Source organism: Natrix helvetica (assembly GCF_964273705.1).
Source record: "Natrix helvetica genome assembly, chromosome: 1".
NCBI lineage: Eukaryota > Metazoa > Chordata > Lepidosauria > Squamata > Natricidae > Natrix > Natrix helvetica.
In genome coordinates, this window is record NC_138548.1 from 174,194,774 (window position 1) to 174,220,849 (window position 26,076).

At 40.8% G+C, this 26,076-nt stretch overlaps 1 protein-coding gene across 3 annotated transcripts in view; it reads right to left on the reverse strand.

Annotated features, from left to right (window-relative positions):
- Positions 1–6,347: 6,347 nt before the first annotated feature.
- Positions 6,348–26,076, reverse strand: part of COL5A2 (collagen type V alpha 2 chain) — a 185,110-nt gene continuing 165,381 nt past the window's right edge. Inside the window, exons 43-55 of one of the 3 annotated variants that reach the window (XM_081935800.1) lie at positions 25,916–26,023; positions 25,276–25,383; positions 24,425–24,478; positions 23,297–23,404; positions 22,389–22,442; positions 21,654–21,761; positions 20,081–20,134; positions 18,182–18,289; positions 16,746–17,037; positions 11,698–11,885; positions 9,766–10,005; positions 8,821–8,971; positions 6,348–6,582 (exon numbers count right to left, since the gene is read on the reverse strand). In XM_081935800.1, the coding sequence (XP_081791926.1) occupies positions 8,825–8,971; positions 9,766–10,005; positions 11,698–11,885; positions 16,746–17,037; positions 18,182–18,289; positions 20,081–20,134; positions 21,654–21,761; positions 22,389–22,442; positions 23,297–23,404; positions 24,425–24,478; positions 25,276–25,383; positions 25,916–26,023 (1,569 nt within the window). In that variant the 3' untranslated portion in view covers positions 6,348–6,582; positions 8,821–8,824. Of the gene's footprint in view, positions 8,972–9,765; positions 10,006–11,697; positions 11,886–16,745; positions 17,038–18,181; positions 18,290–20,080; positions 20,135–21,653; positions 21,762–22,388; positions 22,443–23,296; positions 23,405–24,424; positions 24,479–25,275; positions 25,384–25,915; positions 26,024–26,076 lie in introns of all 3 variants that reach the window. The other 2 variants (XM_081935799.1, XM_081935798.1) reach the window with 2 other exon arrangements.

Genomic DNA, 26,076 nt, shown 5'->3' on the forward strand with positions numbered 1-26,076 from the left:
TTTCTTTGACCTCCAGCTGAATTGTTTATGCCCACAGAGAAGAGAATCTTGAATCAAAGCAGCTTTCATTCACTTTTCTGAAAGTTCCTCTGATTTTTTTTGACTTTATATCTCACCTTTCATTGAGAAGTTCCAGGTAGTATCATCAGTGTTCCCTCATCTAATTATTTCCCCCCAAAAAAGCCAAAACTGTTATGCAAGTTAAGCTGATGGAGGGTGACTGTTCCATGGTTTCTGTGGCTGACCATGGACTAGAATCTAGGACTCTCTGCTTCTTCTAAACTAATGCTGTAATCCATAGACCATACTGATCACATCATAGGTGCTTGTATCATAAGCATACCTGAATTCTTTACCCCATGTTCTATCTGAGAATAAGTATGGAAGAGGAAAAGGAGCTTAGTTATGAGAGATTGAATCTGGTTTTTTTTAAAAAAAACATTATGCATTTCTCAGGACATTCTCCCACTTGAAGGCATGTTTAAATCTTCCCAATTTTCTTTGATGCCTCCTACATAGGGGAGAAGATCAAATTGGAAGAGATGCAGCCTTTGTTTTTCAGCTGCTTTTAGCACTAAATCTTTTCCATTATACAGGAGGCAACCTGGGAACTCTAATTGTTTTTTGTTGTTGTTGTTGTTGTTCTCTCTTAAAGCAATGAGAGGGTGCAGGAAAGCATGACCAAGCGGCCTTTGTATTAGCATGGAACAGCTTGTGCTGTTGTTATTCCATAAATAATTATAAAAAGAAATAATGCTGGATTTGTGGTCATAAAATCAGTATCATTTTATAAAGAACTTCAGATCAACTTAATCCCAGGTAGAAATCCTATCATCATCCTGAATTCTTAGTGGTTGAGTGATTGTTACATCTCATCAAATTATGTGGTTTGTTTAAAATTTTATTTTAGCATATTGTGTGCTAACCTTGTAACACATTGTTAACTGCTTGGTATGATGTGTAATCCAGTCATTTATGGGTTATTCAACAAACTATGATTATGCTAAGAGATAATTTGTAAACTCGGACTCTCAGCTATTATATAATTAGGTTGTAGAACAAATACCATGAACCTTCAAATGTTCCAGTTCACAGCATGCAGTTGTTCTAGTATCTAAACTGACATACTAGAACTTCTCATGGATCAACAAACATTTCATTGGAATCTACCATAATTTAAGCATTGTTGTCTAGTTTGGGAAAAGCCCATATGGCTTCCATGCTTCCATGATTTTGCAGATTTGATAGGTCCCATGAAACCAAGTATCGGTGGTGCACGTTATGTGTTGAGTATTGTGGACCACTATTCCAGGAGGAGGAGCTTCCGGAGGGAATGGAGGACTGCCTCTGAGCTCCGCTAGATGCGGAGGGCTCTTTGATGGGCGGGATGCTGCCGACCCTCATTTCCACCTCGAGGGTCGGGGATTTCTGGCGCCGAATATTCTGGCACCCTGCCCGGCTCCAAGCTGGCCCGTCAGGTCGGCCGGGCAGCCGGGCAGGAGGAGGATAGCGCGCCAGTCGGCGCGGCATGGCGGCTGGCGTTTTTAAGCCGGCATGGCGGCTGGCGTTTTTTGAGTCGGAGCGGCAGAGCAGCGGAACGCCAGCGCCAGTGGAGCAGCGATGCGGTAAAGACCTGAGCGGAGGGGGCGGAGAAGGCTGGAGGAGGTTGGAGGACGGCGGCGGTGGTCTGTTTGACTGGTCGGATTTTGGCTGGAGACATTCAGAAAGATGGTGGCAACCCAGGAGAGCCGAGCGGCCCGAATTACGATCTAGGGGATGCTGAGCTCCAAACTGGCCGGCGATTGTGATTCTAGACCGGCGAGAGGGCCGTGGGAAGGAGTGTGAGGCCCGAGGGAGGCCCGAGAGACCCGAGGCGCCGAAGGGAAGAAGGGAAGGAGAGTGAGGCCTGAGGCGCCGGAGGAAGTAGAGAGTGGAAAGATCGGTGGAAGGGCTGCAGGGAGGCCGCAGGGAGGCCGATGCAGCCCTCCCGGGCCCAATAACAACGACTATGGGTGGCCAAATGGACGGAGGACTATTTACAACTATGGCAGGCCATGGAACGGAGGCTTTGGAACATCAGAGGCCCATGCAGAAGGTCAGACCCAGTGCTTTGCTGTGCTCACTACTACCCCCCCCCACTCATTTACCACCTACTTATTATGGGCTATCCGCCCTACCGCCTATTACGACCTACCGCCTATTACGAACTACCTCTTAGCTGCAGTCTTTTATCCACCAGCTGGCTATTTTATTTCCATCAGCCCATCATTTCCATCCAGATGTCGACTATTTTCATCAGCCTATCCCCTTGCCTGGACTATCCCCTTGCCAGGACTATCCCCTTAGTGGGAATTGCGGCTGCTGATGCATATTAACATCGACAGCTCCCACTTGATGAACTTGGCCCTGTCCAATATGTTATACACGAGGCTAGACCTGCTACAGCTACGAGAGTCCCCCCTCTCGCAGTTATGGCCTCCTGCCCTTTCGAGGGCCCACCTTGAGGACGGGTTCATTAACCCAGAGAGGTGGAGGAAGCGCACATTGAGGGGTTTTTTAATTAATTGCTTTTTAAAAATTGTAAGGGGTTCCAGGGATGGGGGGGGGAACAGGTCAGGAGGGATGGGAGAGCCAGGCATCTAGGTGTGGTCGAAGGAGGAGGGAGCGGAGTGGGGGAGGAGAGGGAAGAGAGCATTCCTGTGCAGGGCTCTTTGATACCAACGGTCGTGGGGAGGGGCAGGTGCGAGGACAGATCAAGAGCGCGTAGTCGGTTGGGAGACCGGGGTTTTTGGTCATACCCGGTCGTTTGTACCAACCCCTGCATACTAGGTGGTCAGGATCTACAGACCCAAGGCCTGAGACTGCTGTTATGCAACGCGAGGTCCGTTGTCAATAAGGCCCCCCTCATCCACGATCTAATTTTGGAGGGGGAGCCGGACCTCGCAGGAATAACTGAGACCTGGCTGGGCCACGAGGGAGGCTTACCCCTCATGGAAATGTGCCCGCCAGGTTATCGAGCATTTCACCAGCCTCGGGCCCAGGGAAGGGGCGGTGGGGTAGCAGTGATTATCTGGGAAGACTTGGAGCCGAGAGAGTTCACTGTGCCACAGACATCCGGGTGTGAGTCCCTTGTCGTGAGATGGGGCCCAGGGAGGCAGTTGGGCCTGCTGATAGTATACCTGGCTCCTCGCTATACATCAGCGGCCCTGCCTGAACTCCTCGAGCTGATCTCATCGGTGGCGGTTGAGACCCCCAAACTTTTAGTGATGGGGGATTTTAATCTGCCGTCGATGGGAGAAGCGTCTGAGGGGGTTCGGGAGTTCATGGCTTCCATGACAGCCATGGACCTGACCCAATTAATTCAGGGCCCTACTCACGAGGGAGGCCACACGCTGGACCTTGTCTTTGTCTCTGGCCAGTGGACGAGTGATCTGGGAATAGGGGATCCAACTATTATTCCCCTGTCATGGTCAGATCACTCACTTCTCCGGCTTGACTTCCCGGGTGCTACCCCCCGCTGCGGGGAGGCGGAACCGGAAGGTATTAGATGGTTCCGCCCCAAGCGCCTGATGGAACCAGATAGGTTCCAGACGGAGCTTGGGCCACCTCCTGTGGACCTGACCTGCCCCCGAGTGGAGGACCTGGTAGACGCATGGAATAGTGCGACTACCGGGGCCCTAGACCGGGTGGCGCCTTTGCGGCCTCTCCTGCGGCGACGAACCACCCTGGCCCCTTGGTTTACCGAGGAGCTAAGGGTGATGAAACGCCACAAGAGACGCCTAGAGAGTCGTTGGAGATCCTCCCGTTCCGAATTTGACCGAGCACAGGCACGAACCTATTTGAGGACGTACCTTGTGGCATTAAGAGCGGCCAAACGTCAACATTGCGCCGCTCTTATTGCGTCCGCAGATAACCGCCCTGCCGCCCTGTTTCGGGTGACTCGCTCTCTCTTGTTTGAGAGACCGCGGGAAGCCCCTTTACAGGGCAGAGCAGAGGAGTTTGGGAAATATCTACAGGACAAAGTCGCTCAAATCCGGATGGGATGGGCCCCTTTCAGTGGTCCAGTTGAGACGCCCGAGGCGAGTCTTGAGGGACCGCTCTGGGAGGAGTTTGACTCGGTTGCCATCGAGGATTTGGACAGGTTGCGTGGACGTCTGTGACCTACCACATGTTTATTGGACCCGTGTCCCTCCTGGCTTGTACTGGCATCCTGGGAGGTTACGCGCAACTGGCTCCTGGGCCTAGTGAACGCTTCGTTGGGTGAGGGGTTTCTGCCGGCCGCCTTGAAAGAGGCGGTTGTGAGGCCCCTGCTCAAGAAGCCTTCCCTGGACCCATCGGATCTAGTCAATTATCGTCCAGTCTCCAACCTTCCTTTTTTAGCGAAGGTTGTAGAGAGTGTGGTGGCACAACAGTTCCCACGTCACCTGGAGGAGAATGATTATCTAGACCCGCGCCAGTCCGGCTTCCGACCCGGGCACAGCACGGAGACGGCCTTGGTCGCGTTGGTTGATGATCTCTGGAGGGCCAGAGATAGGGGTTGTTCCTCTATCCTGGTCCTATTAGATCTCTCGGCGGCATTCGATACCATCGACCATGGTATCCTGTTGCACCGGCTAGAGGGGCTGGGAGTCAGGGGCACCGTTTTACGGTGGTTTGGCTCCTACCTCTCTGGCCGGACGCAACGTGTGTTGGCAGGGGAGCAGAGATCGACCCGGAGCCCCCTCACATGTGGGGTGCCTCAGGGGTCGGTGCTCTCGCCTCTCCTGTTCAACACATACATGAAACCACTGGGCGAGATCATCCGTGGTTTTGGGGTGGGATATCATCTGTATGCTGATGATACTCAGCTATACATTTCCACCCCGAACCACCCCAACGAGGCCGTTGAAATGATGTCCCGGTGTTTGGAGGCCGTACGGGTCTGGATGGATGGCAACCGACTAAAACTCAACCCTTCCAAGACGGAGTGGCTGTGGCTTCCGGCCTCCCGGTTCAACCAGTTGCTTCCATCTCTGGCCATTGGGGGCGAGCAACTGGCCCCCATGGAACGGGTGCGCAATTTGGGCGTCCTCCTGGATGCCCGGCTGTCCATAGATGACCATGTAACAGCCGTGGCAAGGGGGGCGTTCCATCAGGTTCGCCTGATGCGCCAATTGCGCCCATTATTGGACCGGGATGCCCTACGCACAGTCACCCATGCGCTAGTGACGTCTCGCCTGGACTACTGCAATGCTCTCTACATGGGGCTTCCCCTGAGATGCACTCGGAGACTGCAGTTTGTCCAGAACGCAGCCGCGCGGGTGATTATGGGGAGGACTAGATACTCCCCTGTAACACCTCTCCTGCGCGAGCTGCACTGGCTTCCTGTAGTCTACCGAGTGCGTTTCAAGGTTTTGATTATGATCTTTAAAGCGCTTCATGGCACAGGACCTAGTTACATGCAGGATCGCATCCTGCCCCATACATCCCTACGACCAATCCGCTCACACAGAGAGGGACTTCTTCGGGTGCCGTCCGCTAAACAGTGTCGGGGGGCGACACCCAGGAGCAGAGCCTTCTCTGTGATGGGCCCAGCCCTGTGGAATGACCTCCCCCGTGACATCAGGATTATTTCCGATCTCCGCTCCTTCCGTGTACAGCTGAAGACCCACCTCTTTCAATTATCTGGCCTGGCTCAACCGTAAATTTTTTTTTCTCTTATTCCTCCTGACAGTCCATTTAAATTTTTTAAATTTTTAAATTGTGTTATTACTAATGGGGTATTTTAATGGTGATTTTTAACTGTCTTAATTCTGTTGTAATTTGTTACCTTCTCCGTTCATGTATGCATGTATGTCTTTGTATATGTGTATGTTTATGTGTTTGTACATATGTTTTATGTTTTATATGTTTTATTGTACGCCGCCCCGAGTCCTGTCTGGAAAGGGAGCGGCTAATAAATTCAAATTTATTATTATTATTAAATTTATTATGTGGTTTCCCTGAAATGGTGTGATTTAGACTGCGACACTGGTTTTATCACAATATTTTATTCAAAAACATTGATAAATCTTAAATTTCAGAGTTCCAAAGCCAGATTTGTCAAATCCTAAACTTCCATGTATGTGTTCGATAGAAATCATTTTGAATAAGTCATCTTGATTTTTTAAGCACTACTACAAACACTTGTCACTCAAAATTCCCTTTAATATTTAATTTATTAAGTGCTTTGGGTGCTACATTTTGAATTTACAGATGACAAAGCAAACACACACTCTACCATGCAAGTCCACACACACACACCACAGAATCCTGTTGTCTTTCCCTAGAAATAGATTAAATTGTCAGAAGGACTCTACACAAAGGAAGCCATTACTCAACATGAAACTTGTATTTAATTAAATGCTTTGCAAAGATACATGAATAAAGCTATGCGTATGGCTTTTCTTGTGTGTGTGTGTGTATGTGTTTATTTAGAAAAACAAACAAACAAACAATCAAGAAACAGGAGAACATAGGTCTTCAACAAAGAAGCCAACTGAAGAACTAGTCTTGTAGCCACATGCTCCATGGAAAGAAAAATACGGTGTTGAACACCCCGTTCTGTAGATCATAAAACCATAAGAGGAAAAACGCAATGTATAAGAATTTTTCCCAGACACCAAAAATATAGTATTTAAATTCTACTAAAAAAAGAAAAGGTTGATGACAATAAATTTATTTTTCCAGGATTTTACAGAAACCATTTTAGCACCATTCCCTTTTTCATAAAGAAAACATTTTAATAATTATTATTACTTCATTATTATATTGCCCTGTGTATCTCCATTCTTGGAATTATAACAGAAGCATAGCACCTTGTTGTATCTAGAATTAACACTAGATTATTAAATGCATCCCAGCTTCTAGAGATGAGGTAGCTCATGCTAAGAAATGATGGACCATTGGTTTGTCCTAATAAATCAAGACATGCAATGTCACAATTTCTGATGATGCATGACCAGTTATTAAGGGAAACATTTATTTCAGCCACAGTAAAACTCTAATATTTATGTTAATACCTGATTTGGGATTAATACATGGGAATAAATGACAAACATACATAACTGGACAATACACTTGAAGAAGTTGTAGCAGCCTTCCATAATCTCTGTGTTGTGTCCACTCCAACTATTAAAATTCTTAATAATGCTCCTGCTGGCATGGGAATTCTCAGAGTGAAACCAAACTTAATTAGAAGATGCTCAGATAGAGAAAGGCTACATTAGGGGAATTCTGATGTTACCTGAAGTCATTTAGAAATTTCATCTTTGACCACATGCAAAATGTAGTAATCTACAGTTCATTATGTTCAAGAAATAATTGTTCACTAGAGGTTTGCTGCTCATTAAGTCAACAACTAATCCTCTCCACAAACAAAATCTTTAAGTGTTAACTCTGAAACTTGTTTTGGAATTTTGGGGGATTATAAATTTATTGAGTGAGATAACATACTCTGAGCTCTGGGAACCATATAATTAAAACATTAAAAACATAAATATTATCTTTTTCAATTTTCCCCAACCTATTGTCCACATGTTTAGTTTCCATGATCACCAATGCTGATTACTGAATTAAATGATTTAACATCCAACACACCTGGAATGCATCATGTTGAGGAAGACTGATTCACTTTCATTATTTGCTATGACTGATTGCAGAACACATTTTTAGGGAGTGGCTTCAATTATATGAATGATAATTTCCTCTAGAATGTAGCTGTCTTCTAGTATCTACTGCCTGGCAAACTTATGCCTACTTCTCAGTACTAAGATCACTTTGTTGCAAGCTATGGATTTTTGTCACCATTTTCCTTTCCAAATTCCCAATAATCTATTTGAAGCTGACCCATGGATCCTTCTCACCATTCCTGGTCTTAAAACCATGAGTAACTCCTGAGCCAGTCTCTGTACTGTCTATCTGATCAGGCAGCAAAATATGATATTCAAACAATGTCCCAACACTTCTGAATTTCATGTTGTCTGTATTTCTCCATTATAATAATGATTTCTTGGGAAAGAGCTGTGCATTGTCCCTCTGTTGTATTTTAAAGTAAGTTAATAACATTTTGTTAAGATATCACAATGGCTGAACCTCTATTGAAAAAGACTGGATGAGTTCAGAGCTGGGGTGATGCCACCAAAGGGAAGCCACTCTTCAAAACATTGGTATATCAAAAGAGAAATTGTTTCAACTATGATTGAAATTCACAACTGCTGAGCTGAAAATAAAGTGGCTCAGTTGACAAACAGAATAGTTTGGGTTCATACAGACACCACATTTTGAACACAGGGCCATGACTATCTGTGGAGGTGCCCTATGACGTTGCATTGATGGATTGGTTATTTTGATATGGTGAACATCTGAATCTTTTACTTATTTCCTATTGCTGTTCAGCATACTTCTATTATATGAATTACAGTTTTTAAAGTTGAGCAGAACCTCCAGAAATCATGATTATCTTTTCTAATAAGGAAACAAAGCTTAATTTTGAATTATTTTAGATACAGGTATGGTCACTTGTCATTTTAAAATAGGATTTACTTCATTAAAATGTTGACTTAGACAGTGAGACTGAAGATTTGTAAGTAAAATAAATACACTAAAGAAGGCCAGGGAGTTAGAAAGAACTGTTATATACAATGCTGATAGTAATATCAGCCGTAATTTCAAGAGTCTCAGGATTAACTTCACTCAGTCTAAGTTCTTGTGTTCTGTTGTTGCTGCTGTCATCCCCAATGCTTTTGAAAAGATAAGCCCGTTTATTTATTTATTTAAGTATTTACTTATTTGCTTCTTTACTTTTTTACACAAAACAAACTGGTCCAATCTCTACTCCAAATTCTTGGTCTGCGCCTCCAACATCTACTGGGGCAATATCAATGATAGGTAGCCGTGCCACATTCTGTGTTCTGTATTCGAAGATTGTGCTGCCCACATTCCCATTGTGTTTCTGGAAAAACAAATCAAAAGAGAAAGAGAAAAAGAAAAAACAAGATTATTTGTTGGATTCCTTGAGCATCAAGAAAAAAACCAGAGCACGATAATTATTACATTCTATGAAATAACTCATTAATAAGCATCACTCCAATTCAGACCCTTTTTATATATAGTGATTTGGTAGCTGTGTGACACTGCTTACACTTTAGTTAACAGGTAGATAAGTATCAGTTAGTTGATGCTGTACATTAGAATAGTACTACAATCCTTTCTCTGGATACCACAACAATAAATCAAGATGTTTCCTCTCTCTTTGAGCCCTGATAGCCTGTATCTACAGTATGTATAAGAGCTGTGATGGCGCAGTGGTTAGGGTGCAGTACTGCAGCCTACTTCTGCTGACTGCCGGCTGACTACAATTTGGCAGATCAAATCTCACCAGGTTCAAGGTTAACTCAGCCTTCCATCTTTCTGAGGTGGGTAAAATGAGGGCCCAGATTTTTGGGGGCAATATACTGACTCTGTAAATCACTTAGAGAGGGTTGTAAAAGCACTGCGAAGCAGTATATAAGTCTAAGAGCTATTGCTATTGCTATCTACCTAGGGCCTTTCTATCTGCTCAAGGATATAGCTGCAACTTATAAAGAGAAATCAGTTCTGGTGGTCCACAGCTCTCTTTACTGTTATAATTTGGAATTCAGAGCTGTGATGATTTTTTTTCCCTCAAGAGAAACAATTGAATAGCAACACACACACTCTAAATATTCAGTTTATGCCCCAAGATTAATTCATGCTAAAAAGACTTACAGAGCAAGTGTCAGAAATGACAGTGTATCTAAAACGGTTATTTCCTTCAGCTCGGATATCATGATCATTGGCTCCCTTCAGCACAACAGCCTTCTTCAGGTTCTTAGTTTGGTCATCCATGTAACCTATACTGTTTTTGCAATGATAGGTGATATTCTGAGAGGCCTCTTTGGAGAGTAAGCGCAGGAAAGTCATTTGCGTGATCACTGTGTTGGGTGATTGATTATCTCCATAAACGAACTACAAATGAAGAAAGGAGGAGACATTATTATTATTATTTTACAATTTCTTGAAAATTTTAATACCCTTCTTCAGATAGGTTGACACTTCAAACTTGTCAATTGTTCCTGCACCTTCCTTTAACAGCTTGTAGATTTGGACAGGTTCAACTACAGAAACAAATAACCCAATATGAGTTTTAGAGGGAAGGAAATGTGTTTTGCCTTCCTTATTACCTTATCCAGGAAAGTAAAATCTTTATGCGTATAATAGGGCTATGCAAAGTTCTTCCCATATTCTTCCCATAAACTCAAAGGAGAGGATCAGATTCAGCTGCCTAGATGTTCCCTTCCACTATACAATGCACTCTCTCTGTAATTTAGTTTTTTGCCTTTTTAGTCCAGTGATCTAGGAACCAGAAAATTGAAATCTTTTAAATGACTAGTGAAATTAAATAAACCAACTAAATCTGAGGAAAACTTATTCTAGTCCAGTGTGTAGAATTCATTTATTTTCATTAATTAATGCATTAAGATGAAGAGCAGGAAACAAATAATTTTAGAGATAATACAAATCATAACTAAACAAATTAATAATTAAAGGTTTGACTAGATTGCCAAGTTAATTTGTCGTCAGTTCCGACTAGCAATAACTTTGGAGGACAGGAATGTATATGTTGCCCAATGCTCACTCCCACACACACTGGAAAGGGGACCCCCAATTGTGTTCCTGTTCTATTGTCAAATAATCTTGTTTTGTTTGCTGACTGCACTTTGCTTTCCTCTAAATCAGTATTCCTCAATGCTGGCAACTTGAAGATGTGTGGACTTCACCTTCCAGAATTCTTCAGCCAGAATGCTGACTGAGAAATTCTGGGAGTTGAACTCTTCACATCTTCAAGTTGCCAGCATTGAGAAACACTGTTCTAAGGCAACCTCTGTATTTTGATTAATTGCCCTTTCATTGCATTTTCTCTGTTATTCCTAAATCAAGCCCATAACAGCTTCTGGTTCAGCAATCTATCCTTCCTAGAATGGTGGCTATAGCAACTGCCTAACAAGCAAACACACACAGTTTGAAGTCCGTAATTAGATTTTTTTTTTGTAATTACTATTTTTGTTTGGTTAAACCTCTGTACTCTTCTATTGTGGTTTTTTTTTTAAATTAAAAAGAAATCACATTCTTACCATGGTTCAGACAATTTATGATTACAATGCTTATGAGAAAGATCTCTTTTAATAACCACAGATTGTGTGAAGAAAACCGTAGCAAAATGCAAGCAGAATTTTTTTTATTTTAAAATTGCTAATTATGCCTCCAAATATGTGTGTTTTAATGCTATCAACTTTATAGATATAGTTATATTTAAAAGCTATTTGTGTCTTGATATATTCATATGTATTTGGATGCTTTTAATTTTGTACACATTTAATTTAAATATGTAATTTTTGTGTGAACTCCAAATATTTATTTAATTACTGAAATGATTAACGCACATAATGTATGCATATATAAAGGAAAACTGCATGATATTCAGTTTTATGTTAATGGAAAATGCATATGACAGCAATTGCAACACGGATGAGATAGAATTAGCAAAAACATGGCTGCATGTTGTGGAAGGCTGTATAAGGAAGTCTGGGATTAGACTAAACTGCATATGTTTATTCCAAAATAACTGAAATAAATACCAAGAAAATTCAGATTAGTTACCTGTGAACCTCTGTTCATATCAAGTCCATACCATATTGGTTTTAGATCTGATGACCTACTAGTCCACCATGTTTTACGTGGAATAATAGCTGGTTTTGCAGCTATACACGTTTCTCCTGTTTCCATATTGCAGAATGCTTTAATTGCATCTTCTACACATCCCTGATTAGGGTCAATCCAGTATTCTCCTGTGAAAGCAAAATAGGAAACCTTAAAGTATAACAAACCAATTTCCCCCCTCTATATTGCAGTCCAATTTCAATTAAGGACCAAACATAATTTCAATGTACTTTCCTTCCTATTCAAGTTTAATACTGCAATCATGTGCACATCTATTAATAAATGATGTGCATATCGTCAAGCAATTTGACCATTTGAGTTCAATATCAATTGTTCAAGGATCAAGGTCTGTGATGATGTAGCAAAAAGGTAAAAGAGGAGTTACTAGAAGAGAACTTGATAGTCTTGGTGTCCAAAAATAGCTAAACACATTCTTAATTTTTGTTGACCAATATTTCAAACATGGGCTAATTTTAACATCACTGCCTTTTCAATCAAATATGTTTGTATAAACTTTAATATTATCTTTATTCATAATTAAATAATTTCCCTTACATTTAAGACATGGGCAAATAAGCATAAAATTGGCTTAATTATCTGACAAATCCATCCTTGGCCTACTTTTCTTAATTTGTGCTGACAACTCTTACAAGTATTCTTTTCCTTGGAAGCATTTATTATGTATCAAATAATACTAATGCATATTTAGACAATCAGATTTCTTATATAGTTCATCTCTTATATCTGCCTCCTTTACAATATTTATGTTCTGGCTATCTTATAGCAGGTTGATTAAATTTTAGTTCCTTTACTTTGGTGTGTGTGTATGTATGTATGTATGTATATGTATATGTATATGTATATGTATATGTATATGTATATGTATATGTATATGCATATGTATATGTATATGATCAGTGGTGGGTTTCAAAAAATTTTGGAACCTCTTCTGTAGGTGTGGCCTGCTTTATGGGAGTGGCTTGCTGGCAATGTGACTGAGTGGGAGTGGCTTGCCAGTTATGTGACCGAGTGGGAGTGGCTTGCCAACCATGTGACCGAGTGAGAGTGGCCAAGCCGATGTCACTGAATTCTTTGCCCCAATGGATGATCTACAAAAAGAAGATATAAAAAAGGAAATTTATTATTTTGTGCACTTACTACTTAAATAAGATTAAAATAAGTACACAAAACAATAAAAGAGCTACTTACAGAAGGTAAGTAGCTTACTACTTACTACTTGTATTTCAAAGGGAATATAATACATATTTAATTTTACACATGTTAACAGCTGCTGGAATTGTGTTTGCACAACAGTGGAAAAAACAAAGATATGAAAATGAATAAATATTAGAATGTGCAGGAATGAATAAATTGACAATTAAAATCAAGAAGGATTCGAATACTTTTTCACGTGGGATTTGTTTTATCAATTGCTAACTAACAGAAACAGCAATTAGAAATCTAAAAGTATGAAAGAAAACACCAATTATGTAAGGAAAGGTCACTAAAATGTATAAGGAAATATTATTAGTACTTGATCATTATTAATGTGTAGATAACTGTGGAACTTTACATACCCCCCCACACAAACTATGACAGTGCCAGGAAAACACCCAAAAATAACAATTTCCCCCCAAAAGACTGCATATGAAACCAGTTTTTTTCTCTAACCCTAAGAACAGGAAAGACAAAGCCACTGGAATAAAAATCATCAAGGCATTGTGGGAAATTATAAAGGACAATGCCAGGAAGCTCACAGAACCAGCAACCACCTCACAATTACCTAAACAATCAGGTATCACACAGAAACACACAAAATCTGGCAAAGCTGCCTTGCTCCAACCTGGCCTACCCATAGAAAAGCAGCCACCTTGAGACACATAAACCATGCACCAACCTGTACACTTAAAAGCAACATATTGCACCACAAATAAAAAATTTGCAAAAAAGGAATAACATTTCTTGTAATAAACATTTTATAAACAATAAATAAACAAAAATTCTCTAAAAATAATTTTAAAAAAAGATATACTACACAAAATAAATTAAAATAAAACCATTAAAAATATTCTATACACAATAAATAAAATTTGAGATTGTGTAGATGTAATTCTGAGGCCAGTCATTGTGGAAGGTCCTGATGAGGAGTTCGTGATGACCACGAAGCAGGAGGCATATACATTTAATAAATGAAGAAATAAATGCCCTGTGGTCTTGATGGTTTGCTTGCAGATGTTTTATTGTCATTGGTGTGAGATACCTAGCTGGGTCCTGAAATGTCTGCAAAAAAACCACCAAGCTCATGGAACACCAAGGTGAGCCAGCCAATCAGTGAGCAGTGGGTGGGGCTAGGATAGTGCTGACGGGTGGGGGCAGTGAGCGATGGAGTGGCTTCCGGACAGGCAGGGATGAGCGAGCGAGCGATAGGGCCAGGGCAGGCATTCCAGAACTAACTTCCGGGTCCACCGGTGGAATCTCTTCTAACCAGTTCAGTAGATTTGACGAACCAGTTCTACTAACCGGTGCGAACCGGTAGGAACCCCTCTCCGATGTATATGTATATTTGCAGGTCTTGGCATATTCGGGTCTTTTCCAATGTAAGATTGAGATTATCCTGGCGACGTTTCGACGAGGTCCCACTTGCCATCTTCAGGCTGGTGCCTTCAGCTTTGTGCTTGTGCGAGCAAAGCATGATCGGAGCTGCAGTCTTTGTATAAATATTGGTGGGGTGTGTGGAGTGCTGGCTTTGTGGTTGTAAGCTGGTTGGTTGGCTGTGTTGTTACATCTTGATTAGTTGATGGAGTTGTTGTATGCAGATTAGTTGCCTGTTTTGTAACATCCTGTGTGGCTGAGGTACTAGCTGTGTGCCCATTAGTCTTTTGTGTTGTAATGACCTGGCTAATGGGGTGTGTGATGACATCCTGAGCTCTAGTGTAGTGATATCCTGAGTCTTGTGCTGCAACATCCTGGGAGGTTGGCTGCATTGTAACATCCTGAGCCTTTGCATTGTAACCTTCTGAGTTCTGTGATGCAATGTCCTGAGAAGATGGCTGTGATGTGACATCCCGGGCTTTGGTTTGGCTCTGAGTTTGCGGTCTGGCCATGTGTTCGTGGCATGTGCCAGTTTGCTTTGTGTGGGGGTCGGAGGGGGGTGTAGCAGTTGGTGATGCCGCTGTGGTTTGACTTCTGGATGGTGGTTGCATTTCGTCTATGGGATGGGTTTGGGTTTAAGTCTGGTGAGGGTGATTGGTGGTAGTGTCCTGTGTTGTTCTGGGTTCGGTGTCAGTTTTCATGGCTGGGACTCATTTGTTGACTAGGGCTAGTTTCCAGTTGTCTAGTAGGCAGGAGGTATCATTACGTATATTCATGTTGTGGGGTGTTACTCTATTTCGATGGCTTCCATAATTATTCTCTTGTTGAAGTGTTCAGTTTTGGAGATTAATTTGGTTCCTTCAAAATCAATTTCATGTCCTGTTGCTTTAAGGTGCTTATCCAGCAACCCACTACCAGGTCGTTACAACACAAAAGACTAATGGGCACACAGCTAGTTCCTCAGCCACACAGGCCGATTACGAACAGCCGATTAATCTGCATACATCAACTCCATCAACTAATCAAGATGTAACAACACAGCCAATCAACCCGCTTACAGCAACAAAGCCAGCACTCCATACACCCCCACCAATATTTATAGAAAGACGGCAGCTCCAATCATGCTTTGCTCGCACAAGCACGAAGCCGAAGGCACCAGCCTGAACATGGCGAGTGCGACCTTGTCGAAACGTCGCCAAGATCTTACATGGGAAAAGACCCGAATAGGCCAAACCTGCATACCTGTACCCGTGAAAATCTACAAAAACAAACAGACAGACAGACAGACAGACAGACACACACACACACACACACACACAGACATATATATGCTGGTCTTGTTGTATTCAGGTCTTTTCCCATGTAAGATTGAGATTGTCTTGGCAACGTTTCGGCGAGGTCCCACTCACCATCTTCAGGCTGGTGTTTTTCGCTTTGTGCACTTGATTTGCTCTGTGCGTGCCTGTGCAGTACAATTTTAATTGTTCTGCACATGGGCAGAACTGAAAACCAAGATGCTAACTGGAGAACTTGTTCAGGGGTGTGGCAGGCCTGGGTTGCTGCCGGTTCCAGCAACCTAGGTCACCAAATCACTCCTGTTTCAGCTGAACCGGTTGGAACCAGTAGGAACCCACCACTGAATGGAAGGGATCTAATCATCTACCCTGTTTCCCCCAAAATAAGACCTCCCTGGATAATAAGCCTAATCGGGCTTTTGAGTGCATGCACTAAAATAAGCCCTCCCCTGAAAATAAGCCCTCCCTGAAAATATTGCAACACAGCAGCAACTATGAGGTGACCATTCTCGCCATCTCCTGCACCTCAAAAATAATAAGACCTCCCCAAAAATAAGGCCAAACGCTTATTTCGGGGGTCAAAAGAAAATAAGGCCCTGTCTTATTTTCGGGAAAACACGGTAATCCAATCCTCCACTCAATGCTGGAATCTACAACTGCACATTTCTGACAGATGGCTATCCAGCCTCTGTTTGAACAATTCCAGCAATGAAGAGTCCCTCACCTAAGGCTGTCTATTCCATTATTCAACAATAAGGAACTATTACCCTTAGATATATTTTATGTTCCTGGTTATGTCCGACTGAAATCTACTTCCTGTAACTTGCACTTATTTGCACTTGCTGCTTTTTGTCACTCGGAACAACTGGGACAATTCTACTCTGTCTTCTATATGGCACCTCTTCAGATACTAGAAAAGAGCTGTCATGTTCCACTCAATCTTCTCTTCTCCAGCCAACAATTATTTCAACTATTGCTCATAATGTGGTTCTTCCAGGCCCTGGTTAATTTTTCCTGCCAGAAATATGTATAACTAAACCTGTACTTCTATTTAAACACATTTGAAGACTGTTTTTTTTTAAAAAAGAAAGATAAACCTACCACTCTTTTTGGATGGATGACATGATTTTAAATCATCACAGGTACGGGCTGGATGCTTCTTGGATCCATCAGGGCTGCGCATGGTTTCAATCTGGCTACTCAGTGACTTCAGTGTAGCATGGACTCCTGGATCTGTTTTATTACTGTCATCTGGAGCAGCTTCATCTTCAGTGAACTCTGGTAGTGGGTCTCGTAGACCATCATCATAATGTCCCATAATGTCACCAATTGCAGCAGTAAGATGGCCGGGGGGACCTGGTGGGCCTGGAGGACCAGGATCACCAGGAGGGCCCTACACACAAAAAGCAGTAATACAAACCACATCCAGGATTGTAATATCTGAGACACAAAGTTATCATAACTGCATAGTAGTTCCAATCACTATAACTAGACTCACTGGTTAAGATAGGTGGCTATACAAGTTGAATAAATAAATAAAAGGTTAACTAAAGGAATGTATTCTTTTAGCAATGCAATTTGCATCAGTAACTGCAGTAGCAAAAGAATAATTACATTGTTTCAGTAATAGAATAGTATAGCTCTAATTGATTAACACCTGGACATAGATTAAGAATGATTGTTTTGGAGCACCCTTCCTCAACACTGCAAGTACTTGATATTGATAACGTCTAAATTCATTGAACTAACAATTTTATGTATTTCTTCTTCTCAGGGTAAGCAGAGTCACCCCTTTCCGCCTTATTTTTTATTCTTGAACAGAGGAAATAGTGGCGATAGTGAAACATTTTTGTAGTACTGTCATGTAAAACCCATAAAATGTATGAAGTCGTGAGGCAACAAATACAATTTGAAGTAGAATTTACTCTTTTTAAAAAAGTTTAGAGGACCTAATTGTTCTATCTTGCGGAGAACATAGGTGGACAAACGGAGGCAAGCCAGGACTTAACAAATGCTAACAGTTTATTGCTAACAGGTTGCCAACGCGGCAGTTCATATTTCGCGCGTTTAGCTAACAGGCAACAGCTGAGCTCTGCTTTGACAGCCTTTATATATGCCGGCTGTCAAGCAGCCAGCCAATCAGCGTTTAGCACAGCGCCCCCTAGTGAAATGGACCAGAGGGAAAACTTGTGATACATAACACTAATCTTGATACGAGATGAGGGATAGGAGAGTTTTTTGCTCCTTTATTGACAGATCTGTATCTGGATCACTTCTATTACCCCTGTCAACATTAAAAAGTGATCCTTTAAATAACCAAATTGGCAGTGCAAGTGGCAAGGACAAAAAGACTGATCTGGGTTGCTCCTACAACAAGGAGCATCAGATTCCTACCTCATTAATTCAAGTGCCCTGCATTTATAAAAAAGATGTGGATTCTTCCAAATTTCCATGTAATTTGACTCATATAAGCTTACAAGCCATTGAAAGGACATAACAGTTCCTCTCTCTAACTGAACCAATTTCCCATTAATTACCTCAGGTCCTGCTTCTCCTGCAGTTCCTCTTACACCAGGAGGTCCAACCGGTCCATGTGGTCCAGAATTTCCTTCTTTACCTGAAGGTCCAATAGGACCTGGGGGACCCTATATTAAAAACAAAAGTTCATGTTTATCATGTCAATAAAGGTACGTAATTAATTTCCTTCCTTTTCGGCTAAAAATACTTCTGGCCTTTCTCGGCTTTCTACAAGATAACTGCTAATGCTCACAATGCATGAATGGATCAAAAGATCCAACTAAATATTATTTACTAGTTATTATTTAATCTTAATAACTAATTTCTGAGCCTGATTGTTTGTCTTCTTTTTTAACGGGGAGACTGAATAAATGCCAAATAAGCAGGCCTAGAGCCCTACTGCCCTTGTTCAAGTTATTTTAAAAGAATTGTGCTGCAGCGTATGACCATTACGGTACTTTCCCAAAGTCTTCCGATTATAATTATCAGGTGTTTCCTGTGGGCACTCCACAGAGCTTCTAGAAAAAATCTGAACCATGACACAAAATGGCTCCCAAAAGGCCATTGAAGGGAACAGCTTCCTTGTTGCTGGGCTATTCAAACATTACAATGAAGTTGGCTTTCCCTTAGGGTAAAAGATGCAGATGGGTGACTTGGAATATGCTCAAACTGCCCTTTTTAGCAGCTGCTGCCACTAACTAACTACACTAAATTGCTGTGCTTAGCTTACTTGGGGGAGGGATTTGAAACTGGGAAAGCTACACGCCACCAAACTCATTTCCAATTTTAATGTTACTTTGATGTGGCAGAATCTGTTTTCTGGAATTTCCAGTCACAATCCAGTAGAAATCTGGGAGGGGCTTGCTTTTCTTTTACTTTCCTCAATTTAATCATTTATTTTGATAAGCTTGAATGGTAACATACTGAAGTTTTCTTCACATAGGCACACAACATGCATACACATTCACTTATGTGCACACATTCATTTTTGCACTTTTTCTGTCCCCCTTTTCAGGAAAACTGCTGATATCAAAAGTTCACAGTCTTTATTGAGTATCCATCCACATCTTAATCCATCTTAAATTTGTATCTCAACCCTTGAATCCAAGAAACCTAAAAACTGATTTCCCCCCCACTTTCCTCCATTACGTTATCTTCAGAAGACCTGTTCTGGTTGCTGACTCGTAAACTGGAGCTGTTGGTTGAAGAAGTCTTACCTGATATCAAATGTGATGCCTTTTGGCACAAACAAAAAAATTCCCCATATATTTTAAATCTTTATTCTCTTCTGGTTCTTCTAAAACGATATAGTCTATCAATTATGACATTGATAAAATCCACAACTTTCAAATTTTCAAATATCCCAGCCAGCCAATGAAGCAATAAAAACATTGATAAAATTAAAACCAGAGCAATATTAAGCTTTTTGTTGTTTACATTGTAAGTTGGCTCTTTAAAATTTGCTTGAGTTCAGTGCAAAACTGGAAATACATAAGGAGTTGAGAAAGGACATAATATGAGTAAAGAATGTAAAACACAGAGATCTGTGTGCAGGAAAAGATAACAAAAGACCATTGGAAAAGTATACATTAATGTGCACCAACATTCCCATGATACCAGCAAATTGGAGATTGTTCTTGAAGCTTAAAAATATTGAGGGATAGAACCTTTTTTGGACTGAAAGCTAAATCTTCGTCAAGTTAGCATCTTTGCCAAATTCTAGATTATGTTTAGAATTTTATACACAAAGGATAAATGACCTCAAGCACAACCTTGTTTAATTAAAAAAAAGTGTAATCCCTTTCCAAATTAATTTTACTCTGAAATCAACAAACACCATCTGTAGAACAGCAAACTTAAACCAGGGGGGAGGGGGATTTAATTGTTTCCATATCATACTTCACATCTGGTTTACTCACTCTTGGGCCAAATGGGCCTGGAATCCCAGCACTGCCTTGTTCACCAGTAGGTCCCTGCAAAACACAGTGTGGTTGATCTACATTTTCTCAAATTACATCTTATCTTTAAAGAAGAAAATATGATGGTTTTGAATACATCAATCTTGAGTATCCAGTGATGACCTATTATTCTTTAGTTTAAAGTCTCAGCATTTCTAATTAATGACATAATAACCTGAAGATAGCAAAAAAAAAAGTTGCATAAAGTTCTAAATCCATAGTCAGTTCATTCTATGATTAAGATCACATTGGAGGAAAGACAGCCATGCTTGGCCTCCAAACACTGCAAAAAAATATAGTTTTGAATTTTGGTACCCAGGATTATTAACCACCTTGGAAACTCAGAGCCCTAAATTAGAGGGAGAGGGAAGGTAATGTAATAAGACTCTTTCGTATAAGTCCTCATTCTCCCTACCAGCAATATTTTCCAATGAATTTTTTGACAACAGCAAAATGATTTTGAAGGCACTCCAGATTTTAATACAGACTGGATCACAATGTAAACAAAATTAAAATAATCAAGCAATAATTTCCATTGGATTATATAATGTACTGCATCTTGCATGCATTTGTTCCAGCTGACAAACAGTTGCTCAGCAGTTTTCCTATGGCAAAAACTTACAGAAAATCTTCTAAAGGATTTACAATAAATAGCTAGTTAAAAGGAATAGTTATTTTTTTCCTTTTCATTTCCAGATAAATATACCATTTTGAGCATGGAGATAGGTAATTAGTCAAGGTTAATACTTTTTATGAGCCATGATGGTGCAGTGGTCAGAATGCACTATTGCAGGATAATTCTGCTGACTGCCAGCAGAATTGACCGTTCGATCCTGAACGGGTCAAGGTTGACTCAGCCTTCCATCCTTCTGAGGTAAAATAAGAGCCCAGATTATTGGGGGGGGGGGAATATGCTGATTCTGTAAACCACTTAGAGAGGGCTATAAAGCAGTGTGAAGCGGTATATACGTCTAAGTGTATTGCTATGCTTTTTTTTTACAAGGCAGCCATTGGGGCCTTTATGATGTGACCTTCTAAAAGGTGAATGTGTGCATCACCAGGAAAGGAGTGTTCCACCACAATAAATAAGGAAGTAGAGGCAGAAGCAGTGGTGGGTTGCAGGCAGTATGCCCCGGTACGGGCATACCAGATCCTGCCCGGAGCACCGGGTACCATTCCGGTACAGTGCTCTGGAGGGCCCACCCACCCGCCCACGCTCCTTACCTGTGCTTTAAGCCTTTGGCGCTTCCGCACACGCGCATGGAGCGTACCGCACCTGCGCAATGCTCTGCCGAGAAGTTGGAGCAGTAGAGAGTCTTGAGAAAGCATCATTTGATGCTACAATGCATGTGTGCGCCACGCACGCATTGCACGCGTGCATGTGGGTAACTCCAGGGCCGTTCCAAACATACCGGTTGGAATGGACTCTGGAACCCACCACTGGGCAGAAGGTAGTTCCAAGTGCAATATGATATATGTACAAAAATGGCAGTTGCCAATGGGGAATAAAACAAACATATAGATAATGTCTTACAGGAGGTCCAGGGAGACCTTGCAGGCCAGTGAAACCTCGATGACCTTTCTGTCCCCTGTCCCCTCGATCACCATTGTCACCTTTGTCGCCACGAGGACCTTGGGGACCCTTAAATTAGAAAAATAAAACAAAATAAAGCAAAAATAAAACACAAAGGTACAATCCAGCTAAAACCAACCCTAGATTAAACATATTTCTATGCTTTTAAAATCAGGCATTAGCAATGCGCTCCGTTTCTGATAGATTTCAGTGAAATAAGACTTCATACATCAGTACTATCAGTTTACTTTTTTAAAACTATATTCCATATCATTCACATATCTCTGTGTGTGTTGTACATATATTGACTAATGCAAAACTATTCAAAAGGCAAATTGATATGTACTGAAAAGGTATCTATTTACACTCTAGACAAACTATAATTGTGGATTCTTCCTATTGGTTTTAATCTCCTGCATCCATTTGTATATAAATACATACAGAAAATTTAAAATGTCAAATGTAAGAATATTTAAGAATATTTATCTTCTACCTGGAACTAGATACAGTACAGGTAAATCTAATATGCGTAATTAATATATTTTAATTATTATTTTATTTTTCATAAGCTTCAGTTACATTGAGCTCTAAAATACAGATATATGAAACTTGTGTTATTGAATTTATTTTTAACCAAGACTACAACTATTTTTCAAACATTAAGATTTCCATTAAAATAAAATGTAGAGAACATACGGGCAAACCTCGTTTTCCAGCACGGCCTGGAGGACCTACTGGGCCTCGTGAACCCTGGAATGAAATGAAAAGATGGTTTCATTTATGATTGCATTTATATGCTTAGAACAGAGTTTCTTACAGTCTATTGAAACTTTAGCAGAAAAATGCATGAAAAAAAATTCATGGATGTAGTTTTCAAAGGAAACTGCTCAAATGCAGTTATCAAACTATAAATCATTGTAATAAATTTAGATAATGAAATTTACTGAAGAAACACTCTTGGAGACTCGGAGTCAGACATTCTCCTGTTGCTTGTAATAGAATGAAAAAGTAAATTTCAGCTAGAGGTTAATGAAAATAATATTTTTTTAATTTATTAAACATATTCATATGGCTGCTCATCTCACAAAATGTGACTCTGGGTGGCATATAACCAACACTGTCACATCTATTAAAAATACTTTTTAAAAAGTTTAAAAGCAAGATTGCCAGAGAACATCAATCTAAACACAATGCAACCATCATACATGATCCCATAGTAGCTCCAAGGTTGATACTGAGCTTAGAGATCCCTAAAATTGATCCACAGAAGGGATCCATGGAACCCAGATTAAGAACCTATGGCTTAGAACATTCATTTAGTATTTCAACTCCACAGCTGCTTTATATAAGATCATAAAGGATTCACAGTAGAGCTTGGCAAATGGGCCCTCTAGGAAACTACAGCAGCAAATCTACTAGCCAATAAAATATTACTTAACTCAGAAACATTAAACAGACATTCATCAGCCATCTCATTTCATGGCCAGAATTCTTCTTTTATGAGATATGTCTTAAGAAGGATAAATTGATAATGGGAACTTGATTATATGATCAAGAGTTCTGTCAATGAAATGCAAATAATATAAAGGAAGGGCTATACTTACTGGTTCACCTCTTTGTCCTGCATCGCCTGGAGATCCAACTGGCCCTGGAGTACCTGGAATACCCTGAGAACCAGGAAGTCCTGCAGGTCCAGGCTCACCACGATCACCCTACAACAAATATCATTCCAATTCTACAGTCAGATATATCAATCAGATATATACAATCAGGTCATTTCCAAGTGAATATCTTTATAAAGGCAAAATTACGCATTTTGTTTTATTATACTATTATTACTGAACTGCTACTGTGTACTACAATCATCTACATATATAGCTGGGATTGATCAGCAGAAAGCCATGATATAAAACCATGTCTGCAAAATAGTCCAATAAGAGCTGAACATGTTTGGTGTGTGTTGGAGAAAAAATATCTGGAACATCAAAAGGAAGGGATCCAGGAAACTGGAAAAGAGAGTTGCCAACTACAAGATTTTTACACACCTCATAGAATAATTTGCCTTCACACATAGGAGCTATTCTTCCCTAATGAGTGTTTATGAAGAAAAAATTGACTCTGGGAGAAAGAATGTGGGGATATTAGATTTGGGTTCTAAACCTGTCAATGTTATTATAAAGCATGTTGATTATTACTACCTTGTTATTTTAAGTGCCAAGTTTTTTCTGTCTACACCACTCTGAACCACTGGGAGTAGAGAAGCATAGTATTTTTAATAACAATAATGATAACAATATTTTATTGCAGGCCTCACTCTGCTAACTTAGCTTAGCTTCCAAAATATTATATGCCACATGGTGAATTATAATCCTTTTACTCCTGTCCTTACTAAAATTAAACTCATGAAGACCTAAAACAAATAGACTAGACACATTTTTACTTCCGTGGTAAAACTGGGTTTGTTTTAAAACATTCATCCTTAGTAAGAGTTCTGATGGTGATTTTTCTCAATATAATATAATATATAAAGGGTGACATAAGACTAAATCAGGGCTGTCAAACTCCAAGCCCATGGACTGGATGTGTCATTCACTGGCCACACCCAGTTTAGTGAAGGGGGGGGAGTCCCGTTACATCACGTGATGATGCCGTGACGATGTGAGTTTGACACCCCTGCTTTAAATCAACAAGAAAATAACAGCTTTATTCATTGAAATTTCAAACTCACTTACCCTTTCACCAACAGCTCCATCTCGCCCAGGAGTGCCATCATTACCAGCAGGACCCTAAGTTGAATGAGAAATGGAAAAGTGGATTTAGTACGACATCAGATTTGTCCTAGAATAATATTTTATACATGGGATTGCCTTTGAAAAAGACTTGGAAATTACAAAATAATCACAGATATATAATAGGAAACGCAAATGATCAAAATTAAGTTGTGTTGATAATATTAAGAATAATATTCATATTGTATTTCATGAAAATGCAACAATATTTTTAAATTGCATTTTTGAAACTACTAAAACCAACTAGATTATAATACCAATAGAGAATGGCTTGCAATACTTGCCATTTTAAAAAATATTTATACTGGCCTCTTGTTCAACCTCCTAAATTTTATATCCTAGGGCAACTGGTAGCTTTCAGCTGAATTTCACAGCTCGAATACAAGAGAACATTGAAAACCTTCAGTAGCATCTCTATGCATTTTTCCTTCAGTCAAAAATGAAAGAGAGGGAAAACTAAATGCCAAAAAGATGGGGAGAAACAAAATGTCAAAAAAGAGAATAGAGGACGCCAGTCACTTTTAGCTCTTCCCTACTATTTCCTTTAGTTCCACCAACACTGAGGCCTCTAACAGACTATCCTCCCTCATAACTTCTACTGAAAGACTTTCAGTAGAAAAAAAAACTTGTCCACATCTGGGACTGACTTTCTTAAGGATCATTGGGATAAAAATATATTTTCATTGAAAGAATATCAGTTCTGGAAATGTATACATTTATTCACAGCAATTATTTGAATCCATAATGTTGTTAACCTATTCTTATTTCAACACTGTCTATGAAAAACCACTCACCTCTGGCCCTGCATCACCCACTGGTCCAGGAGCGCCTGGAGTACCAATAGGCCCAGAAGGACCCTTGTCCCCTGTTGGTCCAGTTGGACCTTGTTTTCCAGGAGTTCCCTGGCATGAAAAGAGAGACCATGTTAATGATTAAAACCATTGATGATTGTTGTGTATAGCAAAATAATCAAGACATCTGTTTAAATGAGCCTCAATCATAGGTACATTCTTACAATTGTAAAATAGATTAACAAAATAAAAGTGTTGGAAGGGACTTTGGGGGGTCTTCTAGTCCAACCTCTCTGCTCAATCAGGACACTTTATACCATTGAAGACAACTGGCTGTCCAGTATCTTCTTATTAAAAGCCTCCAGTGGTGGAGCACACACAACTTCTGAAGGTATAATACTGGTTAATTGTCCTCACTGTTGGGAAGTTTCTCCTTAATTCCAGCTTGCTTCTCTCTTTGGTTAGTTTCCAACCATCTTGTCCTGCCCTCTCTTGATTTGGAGACTAATTTGACCCCCCTCTTGTCTGTGGCAGCCTCTCAGATACTGGAATACGGCTATCATGTCACCCCCAGTTCTTCTTTTCACTGGAGTTGAACAGAGTTGAGTGCATAGTCAAAAATGCCAGTTGTAGCAATACTCACTGCAGAGCCTGGCAGGCCAGGCATGCCCCTCTCTCCACGCTGGCCTGGCATTCCCACAATACCTCTCTGCCCAGTAGTTCCAGATGGACCTGGGGGGCCATCAGGACCCTAGAATATACAAGTCAAAAATTGGCTTACTTAGCAACCTCTAACATTTATAT